The sequence below is a fragment of the Carettochelys insculpta genome, chromosome 22 (assembly GCF_033958435.1).
Source record: "Carettochelys insculpta isolate YL-2023 chromosome 22, ASM3395843v1, whole genome shotgun sequence".
Lineage (NCBI taxonomy): Eukaryota > Metazoa > Chordata > Testudines > Carettochelyidae > Carettochelys > Carettochelys insculpta.
Genome location: NC_134158.1, coordinates 6,007,874 through 6,029,219, shown reverse-complemented (window position 1 = coordinate 6,029,219; position 21,346 = coordinate 6,007,874). Strand labels below are relative to the sequence as shown.

Below are 21,346 nucleotides of genomic sequence, written 5' to 3'. Positions count from 1 at the left end.
TGTGAATGGAGGCAGAGCTCCCCGGTGTCACTGGGCCAGATCCCCAGCTGGTGTGAATGGAGGCAGAGCTCCCCGGTGTCAATGGCCCAATCCCCAGCTGGTGTGAATGGAGGCACAGCTCCCCGGTGTCACTGGGCCAGATCCCCAGCTGGTGTGAATGGAGGCAGAGCTCCCCGGTGTCACTGGCCCAATCCCCAGCTGGTGTGAATGGAGGCAGAGCTCCCCGGTGTCACTGGGCCAGATCCCCAGCTGGTGTGAATGGAGGCACAGCTCCCCGGTGTCATTGGCCCAATCCCCAGCTGGTGTGAATGGAGGCACAGCTCCCCGGTGTCACTGGGCCAGATCCCCAGCTGGTGTGAATGGAGGCAGAGCTTCCCGGTGTCACAGGGCCAGATCCCCAGCTGGTGTGAATGGAGGCACAGCGCCCCGGTGTCACTGGACCCAATCCCCAGCTGGTGTGAATGGAGGCAGAGCTCCCCGGTGTCACTGGGCGAGATCCCCAGCTGGTGTGAATGGGGGCACAGCTCCCCGGTGTCACAGGGCCAGATCCCCAGCTGGTGTGAATGGAGGCAGAGCTCCCTGGTGTCACTGGCCCAATCCCCAGCTGGTGTGAATGGAGGCAGAGCTCACCGGTGTCACTGGCCCAATCCCCAGCTGGTGTGAATGGAGGCAGAGCTCCCCGGTGTCACTGGCCCAATCCCCAGCTGGTGTGAATGGAGGCAGAGCTCCCTGGTGTCACTGGCCCGATCCCCAGCTGGTGTGAATGGAGGCACAGCTCCCCGGTGTCACTGGCCCAATCCCCAGCTGGTGTGAATGGAGGCAGAGCTCCCCGGTGTCACTGGCCCGATCCCCAGCTGGTGTGAATGGAGGCAGAGCTCCCTGGTGTCACTGGCCCAATCCCCAGCTGGTGTGAATGGAGGCAGAGCTCCCCGGTGTCACTGGCCCAATCCCCAGCTGGTGTGAATGGAGGCAGAGCTCCCCGGTGTCACTGGGCCAGATCCCCAGCTGGTGTGAATGGAGGCACAGCTCCCTGGTGTCACTGGCCCAATCCCCAGCTGGTGTGAATGGAGGCACAGCTCCCCGGTGTCAATGGCCCAAGCCCCAGCTGGTGTGAATGGAGGCAGAGCTCCCCGGTGTCACTGGGCCAGATCCCCAGCTGGTGTGAATGGGGGCAGAGCTCCCCGGTGTCAATGGCCCAATCTCCAGCTGGTGTGAATGGAGGCAGAGCTCCCCGGTGTCACTGGCCCAATCCCCAGCTGGTGTGAATGGAGGCAGAGCTCCCCGGTGTCACTGGCCCAATCCCCAGCTGGTGTGAATGGAGGCACAGCTCCCCGGTGTCACTGGCCCAATCCCCAGCTGGTGTGAATGGAGGCAGAGCTCCCCGGTGTCACTGGCCCAATCCCCAGCTGGTGTGAATGGAGGCAGAGCTCCCCGGTGTCACTGGCCCTATCCCCAGCTGGTGTGAATGGAGACAGAGCTCCCCGGTGTCACTGGCCCAATCCCCAGCTAGTGTGAATGGAGGCAGAGCTCCCTGGTGTCACTGGCCCAATCCCCAGCTGGTGTGAATGGAGGCAGAGCTCCCCGGTGTCAATGCCCCAGTCCCCAGCTGGTGTGAATGGAGGCAGAGCTCCCCGGTGTCACTGGCCCAATCCTCAGCTGGTGTGAATGGAGGCAGAGCTCCCCGGTGTCACTGGCCCAATCCCCAGCTGGTGTGAATGGAGGCAGAGCTCCCTGGTGTCACTGGCCCAATCCCCAGCTGGTGTGAATGGAAGCAGAGCTCCCCGGTGTCACTGGCCCAATCCCCAGCTGGTGTGAATGGAGGCACAGCTCCCCGGTGTCACTGGCCCAATCCCCAGCTGGTGTGAATGGAGGCAGAGCTCCCCGGTGTCACTGGCCCAATCCCCAGCTGGTGTGAATAGAGGCAGAGCTCCCCGGTGTCACTGGCTCAATCCCCAGCTGGTGTGAATGGAGGCACAGCTCCCCGGTGTCAATGCCCCAGTCCCCAGCTGGTGTGAATGGGGGCAGAGCTCCCTGGTGTCACTGGGCCAATCCCCAGCTGGTGTGAATGGAGGCACAGCTCCCCGGTGTCAATGGCCCAGTCCCCAGCTGGTGTGAATGGAGGCAGAGCTCCCCGGTGTCAATGGCCCAATCCCCAGCTGGTGTGAATGGAGGCAGAGCTCCCCGGTGTCAATGGCCCAATCCCCAGCTGGTGTGAATGGAGGCACAGCTCCCCGGTATCAATGGCCCAATCCCCAGCTGGTGTGAATGGAGGCAGAGCTCCCCGGTGTCAATGGCCCAATCCCCAGCTGGTGTGAATGGAGGCAGAGCTCCCTGGTGTCACTGGCCCAATCCCCAGCTGGTGTGAATGGAGGCACAGCTCCCCGGTGTCAATGGCCCAGTCCCCAGCTGGTGTCAATGGCCCAATCCCCAGCTGGTGTGAATGGAGGCAGAGCTCCCCGGTGTCAATGGCCCAGTCCCCAGCTGGTGTGAATGGAGGCAGAGCTCCCCGGTGTCAATGGCCCAGTCCCCAGCTGGTGTGAATGGAAGCAGAGCTCCCCGGTGTCAATGGCCCAATCCCCAGCTGGGACACACTGGATCTGGGCTGATTTACGTGAGATGGGGATCTGGAACAGACTCTTCTCTCCCAGTCTTACGGGTGTTAGGGATGAATTTCCCCAGGGCTCTGCAGAATCGGACGCCCCCCAGCCCACGCCTGCCCCTGCAGCGCTCTCCCACCCCTGCATGAGCAGGCAAAGCCCGAGTTTGGAATCGCTCTTCTACAGGCTCATGTAGGATCGGGAGCCAGGAGTCCTGGAGTCTAGTTCCAGCTCTGGGAGAGGGGGAAGGGCTGGGAGCCAGGACTCCTGGGTTCCATTTCTCACTTTGCCGTTAGTTCTCAGTGCGATTTGGGAACGTCCGTATCTGTGGCTCAGTTTCCCCAGACGTCACCAGGGGATTGTGGCATGAGGACAATAGAGCCGCGCTCTGAGGGCTTCTCCAGGCCCTGCTCAGAGTGGGACGGCTTCTTGCTGGCAAATCCATTGAAATGCAGCACTGCAGCTTCCTGCACAAATCCGGTTCCCCTTCATTGCACCACAGTTGTCCCCCTCGGCTCGGCCTGACACCGGGAGCCTGCAGGACAAAGCAGAGAGTCCATGGCAGGGCCTGGGGCTCCATGAGCTCACTTGGTGGCAGCTTTATTGTTAGTGGGATCTATGGACGCCCTGTCGTCTCCTCCATCAGATCTGCCCTGGGGCTGCCCCCTCTCTGCCGCTGCCTGGTCAGCGTCTGTAATGGCCTCTCCCTGTCCAGAGCCCAGGGACCTGCTCCAGCCTCCTCCTCCCTGCTGTGGTAGGCCCAGTCCCTCTCCTGCCTGCTCCATGGCTCCTCCCCCCCAGGCTGTGCTCACACTGCCCCTCCTGGTCCCCTCCAGCCTCTAACTGGTCCATGTCTGCCCCTCCCGCCCCACTCTCCGGGGGGATCCCCAGGGCTCTGCTCCGGCCCCCTTGCGCCTCTCCCTGCACACCCCAGCAATGCACAATCTCATAGTCATTCCATACTGAACCTCCTCCTCCTCTTCCCTCCCCTGCCCCAGCCCCTCTGCCCACAGAGTGGTTGACTCAAGAAGCACTCACGGGCTCTGATCCAGTCGGGAGCCGTCCAGCCAGGTCCAGGCCTCCCCCGGGGAGGGGCGGGACAGTCCCACCCAGAGCTGAGCTGGGTCTTGTGTCAGGTTCTGGAGGGACTCCTGCAGGGAGGGTGGGACAGGCAGCTGGGGGCCAGAACCGGCTCTCAGCCTCTTGTCTTGCATGTCCATAGCGTGAACCGCTTCAGCACCAGGACTGCTGATTCTAGCCCTCCTCACACCCCGCCAGCATCTCTCGGTATCCCACTGCTGCCGCCCACCCCCACCACCCCAGCTCCGCCTTTCGCCGGCTCAGACACCCAGTCCCTGTGTCTCGCTGGGCTGTGCTGGGCACACCCCAGAAAGGGCGGGCGGGAGTTCCACTGGCAGATTCGCAATACCTGTGTGCGCCCCAGTCCCGAGTGTAATGCCTGAGGCTGGGATTGTCGAAGCTGCCAAAGGCTTTCGACACCCCATGACTAAGAATTAATGGGAACAAGTTCTCAGATCCCCTAGACAGCTGTGAAACTCCCAGCCCTAAAGTGTAGCTAACGAGTCCCCACCGCCCCCTTCCCTGGACTCTGCTACCAGGGCCCAGCCCTGCAGGGGCAGCTCCAGCAGGGTGTTACCGGCCCCTTTACCAGCTCCTCCTGCTCCTGGATCACCGGCAGCTGGGAGCCCCTCGCTGCGCAGTCGCTGCGGCTCTCGTTCCACGTTTTACTGTCCTCGGAGACCCAGTAGCACTTGCCCCCGTGCAGCCGCCAGTCCGTGGGGCAGAGTTTGCACCCGGAGCCCCCTGCAGAGAGACAGGCACCAGTGATGCTCTGAGAGCTCCCGGCCGTTCCCTTCCTGGCACTGGGGCATGGATGGAGATAAAATGGGGCTGATCTCCTTTGTGCTGCCTGACACCTGGGGCTGGGCTGAGCCCTGCCTGGTTCTCCGTGTCCCTCACAGCAGCCCTGGGGCTGCTCTGTGTGATGCTTTCCTCTCCTGTGGGCCCCGTAGTGCACTGCGCTCTCGCCACACCTCCACTCTGCCCCCGGAATGGGGGCACTGGGAGGAGGAGGGTTCCGGGCTCCGCCCCCAGTGCAGTTGCGGGGGGGTCTCGGGGCAGTGTGCGTTACTCTGCCAGAGTGACCTAGAAGGGGCGTAGGAGCACTGAAGAGGCGGTGGAAGGAGGGTGTGGGGAGAGGAAATTTACTAGGGTGCGGAGAGGGGCTCTGGTGCCTGCCCCAGGATTAGGGTATTTTAAACCCCACGTTTTGTACCCACCTGAGCAGTACCGGGCATGGCCACTAGATGTCGCTGCCCCACACTCAGGCCCAGCCAGGGGCAGCGCGTCATTCACCTGCAGGATTCCCACGGCCTGGGACGGCAGCTGGGTTCCCACGGGCAGTGCCAGGGGAGGGCGGCTCAGAGACACACGAGCTGGGGTTACCTGCTGGGCCGGGCTGGGCCAGGGGACACAGCTGGGATCGGACACGATCCAGGCGGGCGCTGCAGGTTGCTGTGCTGGGGTCTCCCCTCCCAGGGGGTGTCACTATGTCTCTGCTCCCGGCTCCGTCGCTCCCAGGAGCTGCTGGGGTTGTTCCTTTCTTGGGCACCAAGTGGTAAACTGCAAAGCAGGGTGGGTGGATGTGAGGATGGCTGGCCAGTGTGATGGGTGTTGCTGGGTAAAAGCACTGCCACAGACCTGCAGAGACACAGGGCCTGGCCCAACGCCCATTCAACCCATCCCCTCTGGCTCCCATGAGCTTCAGAGCAGCCCCACTGGACTATGGTGTAAAAAAGTGGGTGGGATTGGAGATCAGGGGCAGGGTGCCTAAACCCCTTGGACCTTTTTGCAAAACTTGCCCATTTTTTCATCTAAGTTACCCACTGCTGTATCAGAACGCCTCAGGACCAGCCCTAGAGCTCTCTGATTGACACCAGCTGCCAGCCAGACAGGGAGCTGTTGATCACCACCCATTGGGCCCAATGATCTAGCCAGCTTTCTGTCCACCTTGTAGTCCATTCTTCCAGTCCATGCTTCTTTAACTTGCTGGCAAAGATACCGCAGGCCACTGCACCAAAAGCATTGCTCAGCTCAAGATATGTCATGTGTTGTCCACTGCTTTCCCCATAGCCACTGAGTCAGTTACGGCGTCATAGAAAGCAATCAGAGCGGTGAGGTACGGCTTGCCCTTGCTCAGTCCACGTTGACTCTTCCCAATGACCTTCCTCTCCTCCAAGTGCTTCAGAATGGATTCCTTGAGGATCCCCTCCTGGATTTTTCAGGAGACAGAGGTGAGGTTGACCCGTCTGTAGTTCCTTGGATTCTCTCCCTTTTTAAATGATGGGCTCTTATAGTCACCTTTTTGCCATCATCCGGGACTCCTCTGATCTCTCTGAGTTTTCAAAGTTTCTGGCCAATGGCTCTGCGATCACATCAGCCAACTCCCTCAGCATCTTTGGAAGCATTAGATCCCGTCCCATGGACATGTGCTTATCCAGCGTTTCTAAATAGCCCTTAACCTCATCTTAATCACAACCTTTAAAGAGACGGTGACATCATTTCTCCCAAGATTCATCTAACTGTTATCTCCTCCACATCTCCGATCACTGTCTCTTAACATGGCTAATGACTAACAAGACAAGTAAATACATACATTTAGCATCACCTCGAATTCTCTAACAATTCTTGTTTACACTTGCTGTGTGTCTGTGCAGCGCCCAGCCCAACGGGGCCCTGATCTCAGCTGGGGCAGGGACTGTCTCTCGCTGTGTGTCTGTGCAGCGCCCGGCCCAACGGGGCCCTGAGCTTAGCTGGGGCAGGGACTGTCTCTTGCTGTGTGTCTGTGCAGCGCCCAGCACAACAGGGCCCTGATCTCAGCTGGGGCAGGGACTGTCTCTCGCTGTGTGTCTGTGCAGCGCCCGGCCCGACAGGGCCCTGATCTCAGCTGGGGCAGGGACTGTCTCTCGCTGTGTGTCTGTGCAGCACCCGGCCCGACGGGGCCCTGATCTCAGCTGGGGCAGGGACTGTCTCTCGCTGTGTGTCTGTGCAGCACCCAGCACAACGGGGCCCTGAGCTCAGCTGGGGCAGGGACTGTCTCTCGCTGTGTATCTGTGCAGCACCCGGCACAACAGGGCCCTGATCTCAGCTGGGGCAGGGACTGTCTCTCGCTGTGTGTCTGTGCAGCGCCCGGCACAACAGGGCCCTGATCTCAGCTGGGGCAGGGACTGTCTCTCGCTGTGTGTCTGTGCAGCACCCGGCCCAACGGGGCCCTGAGCTCAGCTGGGGCAGGGACTGTCTCTCGCTGTGTGTCTGTGCAGCACCCGGCCCGACGGGGCCCTGATCTCAGCTGGGGCAGGGACTGTCTCTCGCTGTGTGTCTGTGCAGCACCCGGCACAACGGGGCCCTGAGCTCAGCTGGGGCAGGGACTGTCTCTCGCTGTGTGTCTGTGCAGCGCCCGGCCCAACGGGGCCCTGAGCTCAGCTGGGGCAGGGACTGTCTCTCGCTGTGTGTCTGTGCAGCGCCCGGCCCAACGGGGCCCTGAGCTCAGCTGGGGCAGGGACTGTCTCTCGCTGTGTGTCTGGGCAGCACCCGGCACAACGGGGCCCTGATCTCAGCTGGGGCAGGGACTGTCTCTCGCTGTGTGTCTGGGCAACTCCCACCAGCCTTCAGCTCAGGTGGGTGTCTAGCTACTAGTGCAATGTTAATAAAACTTTCCATTGACATAAATGACCTTTGTAGTTGATTCAACTGCTCACTGCCCAGTCTAATGTCAAACCAGCTCCTGTTCTCATTTCACTTCCTCTGGAGTACTACAAAGAGAAACCAGCAGCATCTCCCCTACCGCCCAAGCAAACAAGATTATGAACAGGGATAGAGCAGCAATTGTCATCTTCTACCCAGAGCCCAACTGGTTCTGTACAGCCCAGCACAGATGTACAGCACAACTCTTCCTGAAGGGGAGCTCTAAAAAGGAGGGTGAGAAACTGTTCTCAGTGGTGTCAGATGGCAGAACAAGGAGTAATGGTCAGAAGTTGAAGAGGGAAAGGTGTAGGTTAGATATTAGGAAAAACTTCTTCACCAGGCAGATGGTGAAGCACTGGAATGCGTTGCCTGGAGAGGTGGTGGATTCTCCATCCCTTGAGGTTTTTAAGTCCCGGCTGGACAAGGTCCTGGCTGGGATGACTTAGTGGGGGTTGATCCTGCTTGAAGCAGGGGGCTGGACTAGCTGACCTCCTGAGGTCCCTTCCAGCCCTGTGATTCTGTGATTCTAGGCTGCAAAGAGGCAGTAGGCCGTGGGCCTTGGAACAGCCTTTGATTATTCCTATGTCTATTGCCCTAGCTGAGCTGAGGGCCCCCGTGTGCTGGGAGCTGCCCAGACACACAGCGAGAGACAGCCCCTCCCCTAAGAATTTATACTCTGTGTAGACACAGGGGCATGATCCCCAGATTGCAAATGGGGAAACTGAGGCCCAGAGCAAATGAGTGACTTGCCCATCATCACACAGACAGAGACATACTGTGGTCCCAAGAGGTAGATGCTTACAGCATGGGGATATTTAACATCAGTGTCAACATGATGTGCCTCAATCCCTCAGGGGCGTCGCTTCTGGGAATCTTTCCCAAAGTAGACAAGGGAAACCCTGCTGAGAAGGGGGGATAGAAACAAAGTGATTTAGGCGCGGTCACCCAGCACACGTCGGAGCAGAATCCTGGTGTCTTCAGAGATCTGGTTCTCTCACTATGCGGCCATTGGTGTGTGTCTCTCTCCATGTGCGCGCGTATTAGACAGAGTAGGGAAAAAATCTATGAGAGAAAATTCCCAGTATCTCCACATTTGTTTATGTCCCAAAATTGGCACAAAAAGTGAGACGTGTCCGAAATGTGTTGTAGAAGGAAAGTGCAGAAATAAATGTGGTTTGGAAGTTGTGACGTATTTCTTGTCTAGTTGGTTCAATATTGAAACTCATCTGCCCAGGCTACTGCAACGCCTCATAGGAATTGTTCAGTGCCTCATGTCTGCCTTAGGAGCTGGGCTCCATGGCTGGACTGCATCTTCCATGATGCACCGTGGGCACAGGTCTCCCAACATGCCCTGTAATGACTCAGCCGGAGAGGGGAAGGTTTTACCCACAGGTCGGAGACCCTTGGGAACAGAGGACGTCAGTAACTCTGGAATGTTCGCAGCTCTGAACGAAACCTGGGGATTGGTCTTTGGAAAGTTTGCAACTGAACATTGACCTAATACAGGCCTGAAACCACAGCTGCCGACCACGCAGGCGCTGCAGGGCTGGAGCACCCACAGGCTAAAATTGACACACAGTAGCTGTGTCTACACGTGCACGCTACTTCGAAGTAGCGGCACTAACTTCGAAATAGCGCCTGTCACGGCTACACGCGTCGGGTGCTATTTCGATGTTAACATCGACGTTAGGCGGCGAGACGTCGAAGCTGCTAACCCCATGAGGGGATGGGAATAGTGCCCTACGTCGACGTTCAACGTCGAAGTAGGGACCGTGTAGTCATTGCGTGTCCCGCAACATCGAAATTGTGGGGTCCTCCATGACGGCCGTCAGCTAAGGGGTTGAGAGACGCTCTCTCTCCAGCCCGTGCAGGGCTCTATGGTCACCGTGTGCAGCAGCCCTTAGCCCAGGGCTTCTGGCTGCTGCTGCTGCAGCTGGGGATCCATGCTGCAGGCACAGGGTCTGCAACTCGTTGTTGGCTCTGTGTATCTTGTGCTGTTTGGTGCAAGTGTGTCTGGGAGGGGCCCTTTAAGGGAGCAGCTGGCTGTTGAGTCCGCCCTGTGACCCTGTCTGCAGCTGTGCCTGGCACCCTTATTTCGATGTGTGCTACTTTGGCGTGTAGACGTTCCCTCGCAGCGCCTATTTCGATGTGGTGCTGCGCAACGTCGATGTTGAACATCGACGTTGCCAGCCCTGGAGGACGTGTAGACGTTATTCATTGAAATAGCCTATTTCGATGTCTCCGCGTCGAAATAGGCTACTTCGAAGTAGGCTTCACATGTAGACGTAGCCAGTGGCAGCCAAGCTCCCCAGTGCCTCTCCCTGCTGGTGTCCCTTCCTCCCAACTCCTCCCCTTTCTCCCAGGGTCTCTGTAGCACTGCAAACAGCTGTTTTGCAGCATTGGGGAAGTTTTGTGAGGGAGGAGGCGAACCAGGGCTGGGACCTACTTCAGGGAGGAGGCAGGAAAAGACAGGGGCTTGGGGAAGGGCCTGAGTGGAGTCGGGTGGAATGGACTAGGGGCGGGAAGAGGCAGAGTGGGGCTGGGATTTGGGCGAAGGGGTGAACCGGGAGCAGGGCCAGGAGTGGAGTGGGGAGAAAAGCCACCCCACCTGCGCCCACCAGCTAGCGGGGAAGTCAGCACCTACGTGTGAAACTTTATTAAGTTAAAGAAAAATGCTGCTTTTAACCCTCTCAGTTTAATTGAAACCAGCAAACAAAAAACCCATTTTCCTTCCCTTGTCAAATCGCGTGTTTTAACTTTCCCTTTTGCAGCACATACGTAACAGGTACTGGCTGGGCTTGCCTTTCTTTTCTTTTCTTTTCTTTTTCTGTGTCTTCTTCTCTTTCTCTTCCTATGTCTCCTGCTACCCGCTTCGGGTTCACAATGAGGAGTGTGGGTGAGCTGGCACGTTTACTATATCTCTCATAACTGAACGCAAGGTCCGGGTTTGGTTGTGCCTGGAAAATGGGCTGTGCCTGGGATGGGATTGCTTTTCATAACGCCACACAGAGACAGAATTAGCAGGCAGGTGAAAGGGGCTGGCTGGGGGCACTTCCCCCCTGCCGGGACTGCCCCACCCTGAGCCTCCCACCCCTCAGGCTCCATTTAAGAGGTCAGAGGGGCTGATGCTCCCTCCCCACCCCACCCCTGTGGAGATGGGAACATTGCTGGCTGTTTCTCTTCATCGGGAAGCGAGGGGAAGGTGCAACCAGAAGCATCAAAGATATTCATCAGCTAGTGGGAGGGCGCCAAGGGATTCTGGAGGGACAGGACAATCCATGCCAGTCACTGACAGACCCGCACAAATCACTGATGGCGCCGTCAGCTACTCACCCCAAATCCCCAGCACTATCACAGCAATCACCAGGACAACGTTCCCAATCCAGCCGACCCACAGCGCTGTCCGCTGCCACCGGGCACCTGGAAGAGCCAATGTCTGGTGAGACACGAGCAGGATCCGGTTTCAAAGAAAAATCCCGCCCCAAACACCCTGCGGGCAGAGTTCTGTGCCTGTGTGGAGCTTGTTACAGGATTGGGGCCTAGGTTCCTTCTCATGTTTTCCATCCATGTGTGCATTAAAGTTTGTGATGCGCACCGAGGTACGTGCAGATGTGCGGCACTGGTAGAAACAGACCTCGCTGTGGGCATTCGGCTGGTTAGCTGAGCGGCAGCTGAATCCTACTGGGCAGCTGCCCAAGTGCTCAGCTTACAGGTGAACCCTGACCGAGGCACATACCCTCCCCTGCTCCTCCTGGGCTGTGTAGGCTGGCGGGGGCGATGGCGGAGCTGCCTGGCTCGTTTGTAAAGGTGAGGGAGGTGACATTTTGGCCACTTGCTTGAAAACGGGAATTGGAATGAAAATAGGGACGTGTTCTGGGTATTTCACATGTTCCACATTTTTAAGCAGAAACTTTCTCCTCTTTTATTTATTCCCCACCGTGTGTGTTGGTTGTTCCTCAGGTTCTCTGTTTCGCTGCACTGTTCTGAGCCGTGACAGTTAGCTGTTGTGCGTATTGTCAATGTGCATGCTTGGGGTGGGGTCTCGGGGTGTGGCGGGGTCTCCAGCCCCCGCCCCAGAGCTTTGTGAGGGCTTCTGCGCTCTTGCGCCAACGTGGGGCTGGAAGGTACCTGGTGAATGCGCCTTCCCTCTCCCTTGCCCAGTGCTGAGGCAGGACCCAGTTTACCCTGCACCCTCCCGGACAGGCAGACCTGCCAACGGGGCAGGGGCAAAGGGGACGTTGCCGTTTGGCCCCTTTGACTTGCCACAACAGCACTGTTTCACGTGGCTGGGGCGGGCAGTGCTGAGGTCCGGGCGGTACTTGGGGCCGAGTGCCCTAGGCCGTGCCCCTTCTGCCCTGGGCCCCGGTTCCTCCCGGGGCGTGGAGCCAGGCCCCCGCACGTAGCTCTGGGGCCCACGGTGCCGGTCAGCGCCGCTGTGCCAGGCGTTCGCTCTTCTTCGAAACCGCCAGTGACTGACATGGCACAACCTCCGCAGCTAACCTGCTTCAGAGCTCAGCTGCCCTGACTGGCGCCAGAAAGCTTCTCCAGTCGAACGCGAAATCCCCTGGGCGGCAGAGTAAAGTGGTTACGCTTCATCCCGCCTGCAGCAGCCACTGAGAGCAGCTGGTCAACATCCTCTGCCTCGTATCCTGTCTGAGAGTGGGAGACTGGCATCATGGCCCTCCCCCAGGCTCTTGCCTCTCTGAGACAGAAGCCCGTCCACTTCCTTCCGCCTCCCGTCCTCCGTCTGATTTCCAACCCCTTTCTAAACGGCTTTCGGTCTTCAGATCAGGACCGTTCCCCGTTTCAGAATGATGGCGTCTGGAAACAACACCTGGTGATTGACAAGCGTCTGTGCTACAGGGGCAAGAACAAAGCTACCAGCCCCTTTCAACCGCAATTGAACTACAAGCTGCTGCGAGACGCAAGGCCGGAAGGGACCGTTCTGTTCATCGTCTCTGACTTCCTGGATCACACAGCCGCAGAGTGTCCCCAGAACGCTTCCCAGAGCAGAGATTACAAGGAACGTATCCAGGGGTGATAAAAAACTTGTGAGGGATGGAGAGAACCCCCCCTCCCAGGACCCTGGGTAAAGAGTTCCCACGACTAATTACTCTCACCATTAAAAATGTGCCTCTTATTTCCAGCCTGAATGTGCCTGGTTCTGCTTCCAGCCATTGGCCATGTCAGACCTTTCTCTGCTAGACTGACGCACTTTATTCAGTCCTGGGTTCCTGTGGGTATTTATAGACACTTCCTGAGACGCCCCCTCATGCTCTCTGTGTTAAACAGCCCGAGCTCTTTGCGTCTCTCATTGTAAGGCCGGCTTGCTAATCTTTTAATCACTCTCGTGGCTCTTCTCTGACTCCTCTCCAAATGATCAACTCTCTCCTGAAATTGTGGGCACCAAAATTGGGCACAGGATTGTTCCAGACGCAGTTACGCCAGTGCCAGAGGTCGAGTAACATAATCTCTCTGCTCCTCCTCCAGATGCCATTGTTTATAACTCCAAAGATCTTACTAGCCGGTGTGGCCACAGCACCCCACAAGGATCTGATGTTTAGCTGATTATCCCCCAGGCGGCACTCAAGAAGTCATCTTGGGGTTGTCCCCTGGTGCGCTGATGAAGCCACTGACACCTGCCTTCCTGCCCTTCAGGCCACCCCATCACCCTGTCCTGCTGGACCAGAATCTCTGGTCTCCCCCAGCAAAGGCACAGAGTTGGGGTTACCCCCTTTCTGCAGAGCTGCACAGACACTGAACCAGTTTTGCTCCGGAAGGGCTCAGCTCTAAGGGCTCCACTCCCAGGAAACCAACCTCCAAAGGGACCAAAACCCCAAGTAAATCCATCTTGCTCTGTGTAATCTGTGTAAAAGATTACACAGAGAACACTCATAAGTTCTGCCTCCTTATCAACAGCAGAGAGAGATGCACTGTGGTTTCTCCCCCCAGTAACTATTATTTACACTGGGCCGGATAATAAACAAAAGTGCTTGTGTGAAAGTCGGGCATAGGTGGTTGCTCGTGGAAACAATCAGCTCAAAGTAAGTCACTGAATAAAAATGCACAGCGAGTTCTAATCCACTAAGAAACTTGCTACATGCAGATCCTTACCCTAACCAGCTCTTCTCATCTCATGTAACAGCTTCATATCAGAGTTGATCTTTTACTCTGACTTGGGTCTCGAACTTCTTCAAAGTTCTTTGCTTCCCCTGAGGCTGGGCCAGGCAGTTTCAAAGGCCAGCTGATGACAAAGGCTGATGGCTTCCCATTGCTTAAATAGACTTTCTCCTGGGGAGGAACCTTTTGTTAGGCATTTGCCATCCCAATGGAAAAATACCTGGTTCAAGATGGATCCCAGTCCCAGGAGTTATGGCCCCATGTTTTTCTAGGACCAACTATAGTTTGGGCTTTCAGGACAGATAAGACTAAGACTAGTTACAGGTCATTGGTTTGATCACCAAGCCATTAGGTTGACAGGACACCAGTGACGGCTCTCATTACCACATTTAAAATTGTAAACAGATACACACATCGTATGTCTAACTTCATACTACAAGCATGACAGATGAAATTCACCTCATGTAAAGAACCGACACAAAAGCAAGACACCACTTAAGATTCGTCAGACAGAGACAAACATCACAAGGTCTTTACCAAGCTTTCCTCAAACTACAATACTCACCTAAGGAAGTGAAGAAACAGATTGACAGAGCCGGACAGATACCCAGAAGCCACCAGCTACGAGACAGGCCCAACAAGGAAAACAAGAGAACACCACTGGCCATCACATACAGCCCCCAGCTAAAGCCACTCCAGTGCATCATCAGTGATCTGTGACTCATCCTGGACAACGATCCTTCACTCTCACAGACCTTGGGAGGCAGGCCTGTCCTCGCCTACAGACAGCCGGCCAACCTTACACAAATTCTCACCAGCAACTATAGACCACACACAGTAACTCCAAACCTGGAACCAATCCCTGCAACAAACCTCGCTGCCAACTCTGCTCACATATCTACACCAACGATGTCATCACAGGACCTAACATCAACCACACCATCTGGGGCTCCTTTACCTGCACATCTACTAATATAATATATGCCATCATGTGCCAGCAATGCCCCACCGCAATTTACACTGGCCACGCTGGCCAAACGTAAAAAAATAAATGGACATAAATCAGACATACAAAAACCTGTAGGAGAACACGTCAATCGCCCTGGACACTCAGTAACAGATTTAACAGTAGCCGTCCTACAACAAAAACTTTCCAAAAATCAAATGGAGAGAGAAATCTCTGCGCTGCAATTCATTTGCAAACTTGACTCCATCAGCCAAGGATTAAACAGAGGCTGGGAGTGGCTGGCCCCTTACAAAAGCAGCTTCTCTGCTCTGGATGTTCACACCTCCACATTAGCAACTGACAATGGGCCACATCCCCCCAGATGAACTGACTTGTTTTCTCCTCTCGGTGTATACTACCGGTAATGGGCCATTTCCACCCTGACTGAATAGATCTTATCAGCTCTGGTCATCCCCTTTACTGAGGACCCACCCCCACACCTTTAAATCCTCCTCTGAACCCTGCCCCCATTCGTGCATCTGATGCAGCGGGTCTCTGCCCACGAAAACTTATACTCGAAAATCTCTGTCAGTCTATAAGATGCCTCAGGACTCCTGTTGTTTTGAAGATACACACTAACACGGCTCCCTCTCTGACACTTAAGACTTGCTTTTCGGGCTCTGAGGAGGGCATTGTCCTTTGCAGTGGGCGGAGAGGCAGCAAGCTCAAAAATAGCCCCTGTGAAGTCTGCACTGCCCAGAGTGAGGTTTGAACCACAGCCTTCTTGTTAGTGCCGTGCACTGCAGAGACTCTGTGCAGCACCGGATGTGTGACCTGGGTCTTGTGAGTCTGGGCTTCTTCAAAACAGCCCCAGGTGTCAATTAGAGCAGCCTTGGGGCTGCTTTACTTTATGCACCGTCCAGAATAACTCAGATTATCTGGAGCCCCAGAAACGCTCATCACTGCTCCATAAGCCATCCCAGGAACCCCCCGGGCGGGGAGGGGGTGTAATTCATGGCCCCCCTACATTGCTCCTGCACTGGGGAAAATTCCCCTCTGGCCACTTGCAGCAAACTCCTGCCCCTCTGTGCTGCCAGTGGTTGCACAGGGACGAGGCCACCTGGGCACTGAGTTATTCAGTGAAAACTGGCTCCAGCTGTGGCAGGGCTGAGCACTGGAAAACTCTACCTCTGAGTAAGACCCACCAGGGCCAGATTCCCATGCAGCAGCTGAAGCCGGAAGCCAGCCTTCCTCCCACCCAGCTCAGCTTTCTAACGCGGACCATCCCAGGAGACCCCTGGCTGCAGCATTACAATTGCATGTACCAGCTTCCCTCTGAAGGCGTGTCAGTCACAGCAGCACCCTGAGACCTGCGTGAAAGGTGGGCCCAGCCTCAAAGAGCTGGCAGGAGGGTGAACAGAGGCGTAGGGCGACTACTCCGTGGTGCAGCCAGGCCTAGACCACCTGGAGTCAGCTGCTAACCCCTCCTGCCCCAATAGCACTGAGGGTTCATATAGCACCCGCAGCCGATCCCCCTCCAGGCAGGTGTCTGAGCTGTTTTTATCCTTTCCAATTCCCCAGTAGCCTGGATCCATCCTGTGACCAGCCGGAGCTCGGTGGGTCGTCGCTGGAGAAGTGTCGCCTCAGGCCCCCTCCTGACTGGCGTGTGGGTGTCTGCACTTCCCCTTTCCACCCCGGTGTTCTGCACCAAGAGACCTGCACACGCCAGTGAGCTGTGACCGAGAGCTGATCACAAGTACCCCTGCCACAAACTGCCTCCCCTGGCACAGCCCTGCTCTGGCGCAGGCATTGGAAGGAACTGGCTGCCCAGCAAAACCCACCCTTGGGTTATAATGAACCCCACCGCCCTGGGAAATCAAAGCCACTTACCAAGGGGCTGAGCTGAACGGGGCATCCTGGAGTCAGGAAAGCCAGAGGGGAGGTTCAGATCCACATAGACTATCTCCCCTGCCATGGTGCGAACAGCTGATAAGAGCACTCCCAGCTGGCTGTGTCTGCAGGGCAGCCGGCAGTGCCTACGTGCATGAAATTAACTTCAATCCTACTGTGCCAGGAAGTGTCACCTCTCAGAGAGCTGAATTCCACTCCCCTCACATGTGACTCTGAAGGGTCCCTTCAGAGCGAGAGCAGACTCGGTAGTACAGCCCTAAACCCATGTCACTGGCTGGCCTTGAAACGCTGAGACTGGGGCCCTCCTGGGGACAGGGCGTTCAGAGGCTCCACAGTTTTGAGGGAGCTGTTCTAGGGGCTCGGCACAGGGGCTAAGCTGCTGGGATGGGGTTAAAAGATGCTGGCTTCATTTGACATGTTGGAGGGTAGAGAGAGAATCCAGAGGGACCTGGATAAATTGGAGGACTGGGCCAAAAGAAATCTGATGCGGTTCAATAAGGAGAAGTGTAGAGTCCTGCACCTGGGGCAGAAGAATCCCAAACATTGTTACAGGCTGGGGACCGACTGGCTCAGCAGCAGTACAGTGGAAAGGGACCTAGGGGTTCTGGTGGATGCAAGGCTGGAGATGAGTAAACAGTGTGCCCTTGTAGCCAAGAAGGCCAATGGCATATCAGGGTGCATTAGGAGGAGCCTTTTGAGCAGATCTAGAGAACTTGTTCCCCTCTGTTCAGCACTGGTGAGGCCACATCTGGAATATTGCATCCAGTTTTGGGACCCCCAGTATAGAAAGGATGTGGATGTGCTGGAGCAGGTTCAGTGGAGGGCAACAAATGATTAAAGGGCTGGAGCCTATGACCAATGAGGATAGGCTGAGGGATTTTGGGCTTATTTTGTTTGCAGAAGAGAAGACTGAGGGGTGATTTGACAGCAGCCTTCAACTTCCTGAAGGGGAGATCTAAAGAGGATGGAGAGAGGCTGTTCTCAGTGCTGTCAGATGGCAGAACAAGGAGTAATGGTCTGAAGTTACAGAGGGAGAGGTGTAGGTTGGATAACAGGAAAAACTACTTCACCAGGCAGATGGTGAAGCACTGGAATGAGTTGCCTGGAGAGGTGGTGGATTCTCCATCCCTACAGGTTTTTAAGTCCCGGCTGGACAAGGTCCTGGCTGGGATGACTTAGTGGGGGTTGATCCTGCTTGAAGCAGGGGGCTGGACTCGAAGACACCCTGAGGTCCCTTCCAGCCCGGGGATTCTATGAGTTCATGATCTGAATCTCCCTTCTGACCTGAACTGTGAAAAATTGCAGAGGTCACTTCTGTTCCCTGTGCCCCCATTTTCCCTCCTGCTTCCTGTCGAGTTGTATAATGAGCTCTGTGGCACGGATGCCCTGTGTGTCTGTGGAGTGCCTGGCCGGCACAACAGGGCCCCAGTTGCAGCTGGGGCAGGGACTGTCTCTCGCTGTGTGTCTGTGCAGCGCCCGGCCCAACGGGGCCCTGATCTCAGCTGGGGCAGGGACTGTCTCTCACTGACTGTGTAGCGCCTGACACAATGGGGCACCAATCGCAGTTGGGGCAGGGACTGTCTCTCGCTGTGTCTATGCTTTGCCCCCCACAATGATCTCAACTGCCTTTGTAAACCCCCCTGAAAGTCTGGCCCTGAGTGACTTACCATGTTTGCACTCGAAGTTACTAGCAGAACTTTGTAATACAAACCTCCTGGCTCTCAGTGCAGTGCATCTACCAGAAATCCATCTTCTGTTCCTTTCCCCCAGCACTCGGGGGCATTCGTTCTGCCCGGCAATGATGGGCCCAGTGCCACCGTTGGGCCTGGCTGTTGTGGTTACGAGGTTTACTGTGCTGTACCTTTACAACTCAGCAAAGGGTCTATTGGAAGAACTCACTAGGCAGATCAGTTGTTGACTCAAGTCTTGGATGATCTATTTTGCAAGAGTGGCCCGAGCACGTCGGAAAATATTACTGTGAGCCCACAACTGGCCGGGCGAGAAAGGTGATGTGTGGCTGTGGTTAACAACTGCTAACAAGGCACTAGGACTGGACCCCCAGCGGCTGTGAACAGGCCCTGTTTCTGCAAAGCCGGAGCCGCAGCCAGAGTGAAGTAATTTTTTCCAACATACCAAGTCGTGCACAGGAGAGAAACAATTCCAGCTCCATCGAGGGAACACCGGGCTCCACGCTGGCGGTTAAAGAGATTTTGGCATCTCCGGGGATTGTTTTCTGGAAATGCCGCTCGGTGCAGAGCAGGCGCCATCAGGGAAGTGAAACCAAGAGTACTGTAGTGCCCCTGGGCAGGTATCAGAGGGGGGCCATGTTAGGCTGCTCTGCAGAACAAGGATGAGTCCGGTGGTACCTTAGACACTAACAGATTTATTTGGACCTTCGATGTGGCAGGTTTTGCCCTTGGAAAGGTTGTGGACAACTAAATTGGTTAGTCCCTAAGGTGCTGCAGGACTCCCTGCTGATAGTGCCCCTAACTCCATCCACAGAGCTCGTCAGCTCACGGGATGGAGCCAAGGGCAGCAGGGGGATTTTAGCCCAAATCCCCACAGGTCCCTCAGAGCAGGAGTTCAGCATACGCCTTAGGGGTGCGGATTCACAGCTGCCTAGGGGATTTGGACACCCCATTCCATTAATTATTAATGACAGGGTGCCCAAACACCCTAGGCGACATGGGCAATCGCCGTCTCGGTCACTGGCATCAGCGTGAGAGGCACAAAAAGGCGACTTAAAGCCACTGGCACAATCCCTCCTCTGTGTGCGCCCAACACAACTCAGCTGCAGTGGGGGGGCAGGTGGGGGACAGAGAGCGGCAGAGGTAAGGGGACGAATGGATGGATGGTGGTTGGGCAGATTTGAATGGGGACAGACAGACAGACAGTAGTTCTGGTGCCGAAGTTTTTCAAGACTGCAAGAAAAGCGAGTTGCGAGAAAGCCTGTGAGCCGGTTCTGGACACGACCGCCATGTTCCAGGCTCCCTGCAGGAGTCCCTACATCACCTGACGGAAAGCCCAGGGTGGGACCATCCCACCCCTCCCCATAGAAATTCTGGGCCCAGCTGGGCAGCTCCTGGCTGGATCAGACCCTGTGAGGGGTCCTTGACTCAAACCCTGCCCTGTCTCATCGGGGGCAGTCGGGGCTGGCGGGGGTGGGACGGAGATCTGGAGTTCAGGCTTGTAGCAGAGGTGGAAGGACCTGCTGGCTTAAGTCGCGTCTCTGGAGTGCAGCCCTAGTTGGCAACACTAGTTGAAGGGGCCCTGTCCCGCAGGCTCCCGGTGCTGGGCCTGGCCGAGGGGAGCAGCTCTGGGGCAGGGAAGGGGAATCGCTTTCGCTCTGATGCCTGGAGCTCTGCATGGCCATGGGTTTGCCAGACACCATCCTGCACTGAGGGGGAGGCCACGTGGCCCTGTAATAATGGACCGGAGCCTTTCGTCAGTAACAGCATCAGAAAAGACCTTTTCCACTAACTATCACAGGTGTCACATGAGGGACTTCAAGCAGCTCCCAGTGCTCAGTCAGCGCCCATCACCCCCTCCATTTCACAGCTGGGGAAACTGAGGCACTGTGCATCCTGCTCATTTCACCCAGTTGCACCGGGTAAGGGATGCGGGGGGGGTTGACACCTCACACCAAAACCCAGGGTGGGAAATTCATGGGGCTGCACAGAGCACCTGGTGTCATCAAAACACCCCTCCCCTCCCCTGATCCAGCTCTCCCTGAACTGCGCCCCCCATGACCCCTGCTCACCCCCACCCTGTACCCTGATCCACCCCTCCCTGAACTCCATCCACACACGTCCCCTGCTTACCCCCACCTGCGTCCTGAGCTAACCCGCTCCCGGCACTGCCTGCGCACGGCCCCTACGCTGCCCGTGCCAGGTGCATTTCTCTGAGCGCCTGTAACGTGGGATTTCTGCCACTGGGGTGTTTGCGTTGCCAGTGCGAAGGGAACGCGGGCGCTGGCTGTGTGCAGCAGGGCAGCTGCTGTGGCTGTAATAAATAAAATACATGAGACGTCCTCATGCAGTGCCGAGGGCGGCCCCAGCGCCTCCTGCAGTGCCTGGGGCAGCCGCGGGGGAGCGGCTGGGGCAGCCCAGCCCTAGAGGACACTGTCCCCAGCCAGGCAGAGCTGTGTCACTAAGGGCTGGGTTCCAGCAGGAGCTCAGGGCGCTGGCGCCAGCCTTGGATCCAGTTCGTAACACACGTGTCTGCTACTGGCTGTGAAACCCACCCGTTCTCCAGCTGCACTGGGGAGCGACACCGACGGTCACACCTGGGATGAAGGGCAGTGCAACACGCTGCCCTGTCCCTTGGCTTTACCGGCCTCCAAGTGCTGGCCCAGAGTGCCCCAGTGGGACCGCTCTGGCCAGCCCCTGGAACTCCAATGCTCTGCAGCCAGGGGAGCGGGAAAAGCCCTGGGAATGTTTGCAGGTTGTTCCCTGTCGGAGCAGCTGGGGGAACTCTGCAGCACAGCTGAGCGAACAGGCCAGCGGCAGAGCTCTGCAGCCGGGATGCTTCAGGAGAGACGCTGCTGGGGCCCCGGGGGAGCAGAGCTCTGAACCAGCCAGAGAAATGCCTGTGGGCGGGTACGGGCCACGCCAGGGCCACAGCAATGCCACGTGGCAAGAGAGGAGCTGAGCCACACGTCCCACAGGACAAGGCTGGTTCTGAGCCCCAGAGGTGGGAGGCTGAGGACGGACAACCACTCACAGCACCGGCTTCACCCCGAGGTGGGGGACCCCGACCCAGTACTGCTGCAGGGCCCGCAGGCAGCGACCGCCAGTGCCTCACTCCCAGCCCGTGCAGCGCCCGGCAGGGAGGGGCACCGCGGCCAGCTGGCGAGGACGTGCGCCATGGCGGCCGTCACAGCTGTCGCGCCAGGGCCCATTAAATACCCTCCGCCTGACTGCACAGAGCCAGACAGCTCGTCTGGGTCCCGACCGAACCAGCCGCCTTCGCGCCCACCCGACGCTGGACGGGGCTGAGCTGTCGTGGG

The 21,346-nt window shown here is 57.1% G+C and overlaps 1 protein-coding gene across 1 annotated transcript; it reads right to left on the bottom strand.

Moving 5' to 3' along the window:
- Positions 1-2,664: 2,664 nt before the first annotated feature.
- Positions 2,665-16,439, bottom strand: LOC142024936 (killer cell lectin-like receptor subfamily B member 1B allele A). The gene is made up of 6 exons (XM_075017301.1): positions 16,318-16,439; positions 10,695-10,781; positions 5,064-5,240; positions 4,267-4,421; positions 3,636-3,748; positions 2,665-3,132 (listed from the first exon to the last, which is right to left on the bottom strand). Exons 1-6 carry the CDS (start codon positions 16,400-16,402, stop codon positions 3,009-3,011), a joined length of 741 nt encoding a protein of 246 aa, XP_074873402.1. The 5' UTR covers positions 16,403-16,439; the 3' UTR covers positions 2,665-3,008.
- Between the last annotated feature and the right edge of the window lie 4,907 nt (positions 16,440-21,346).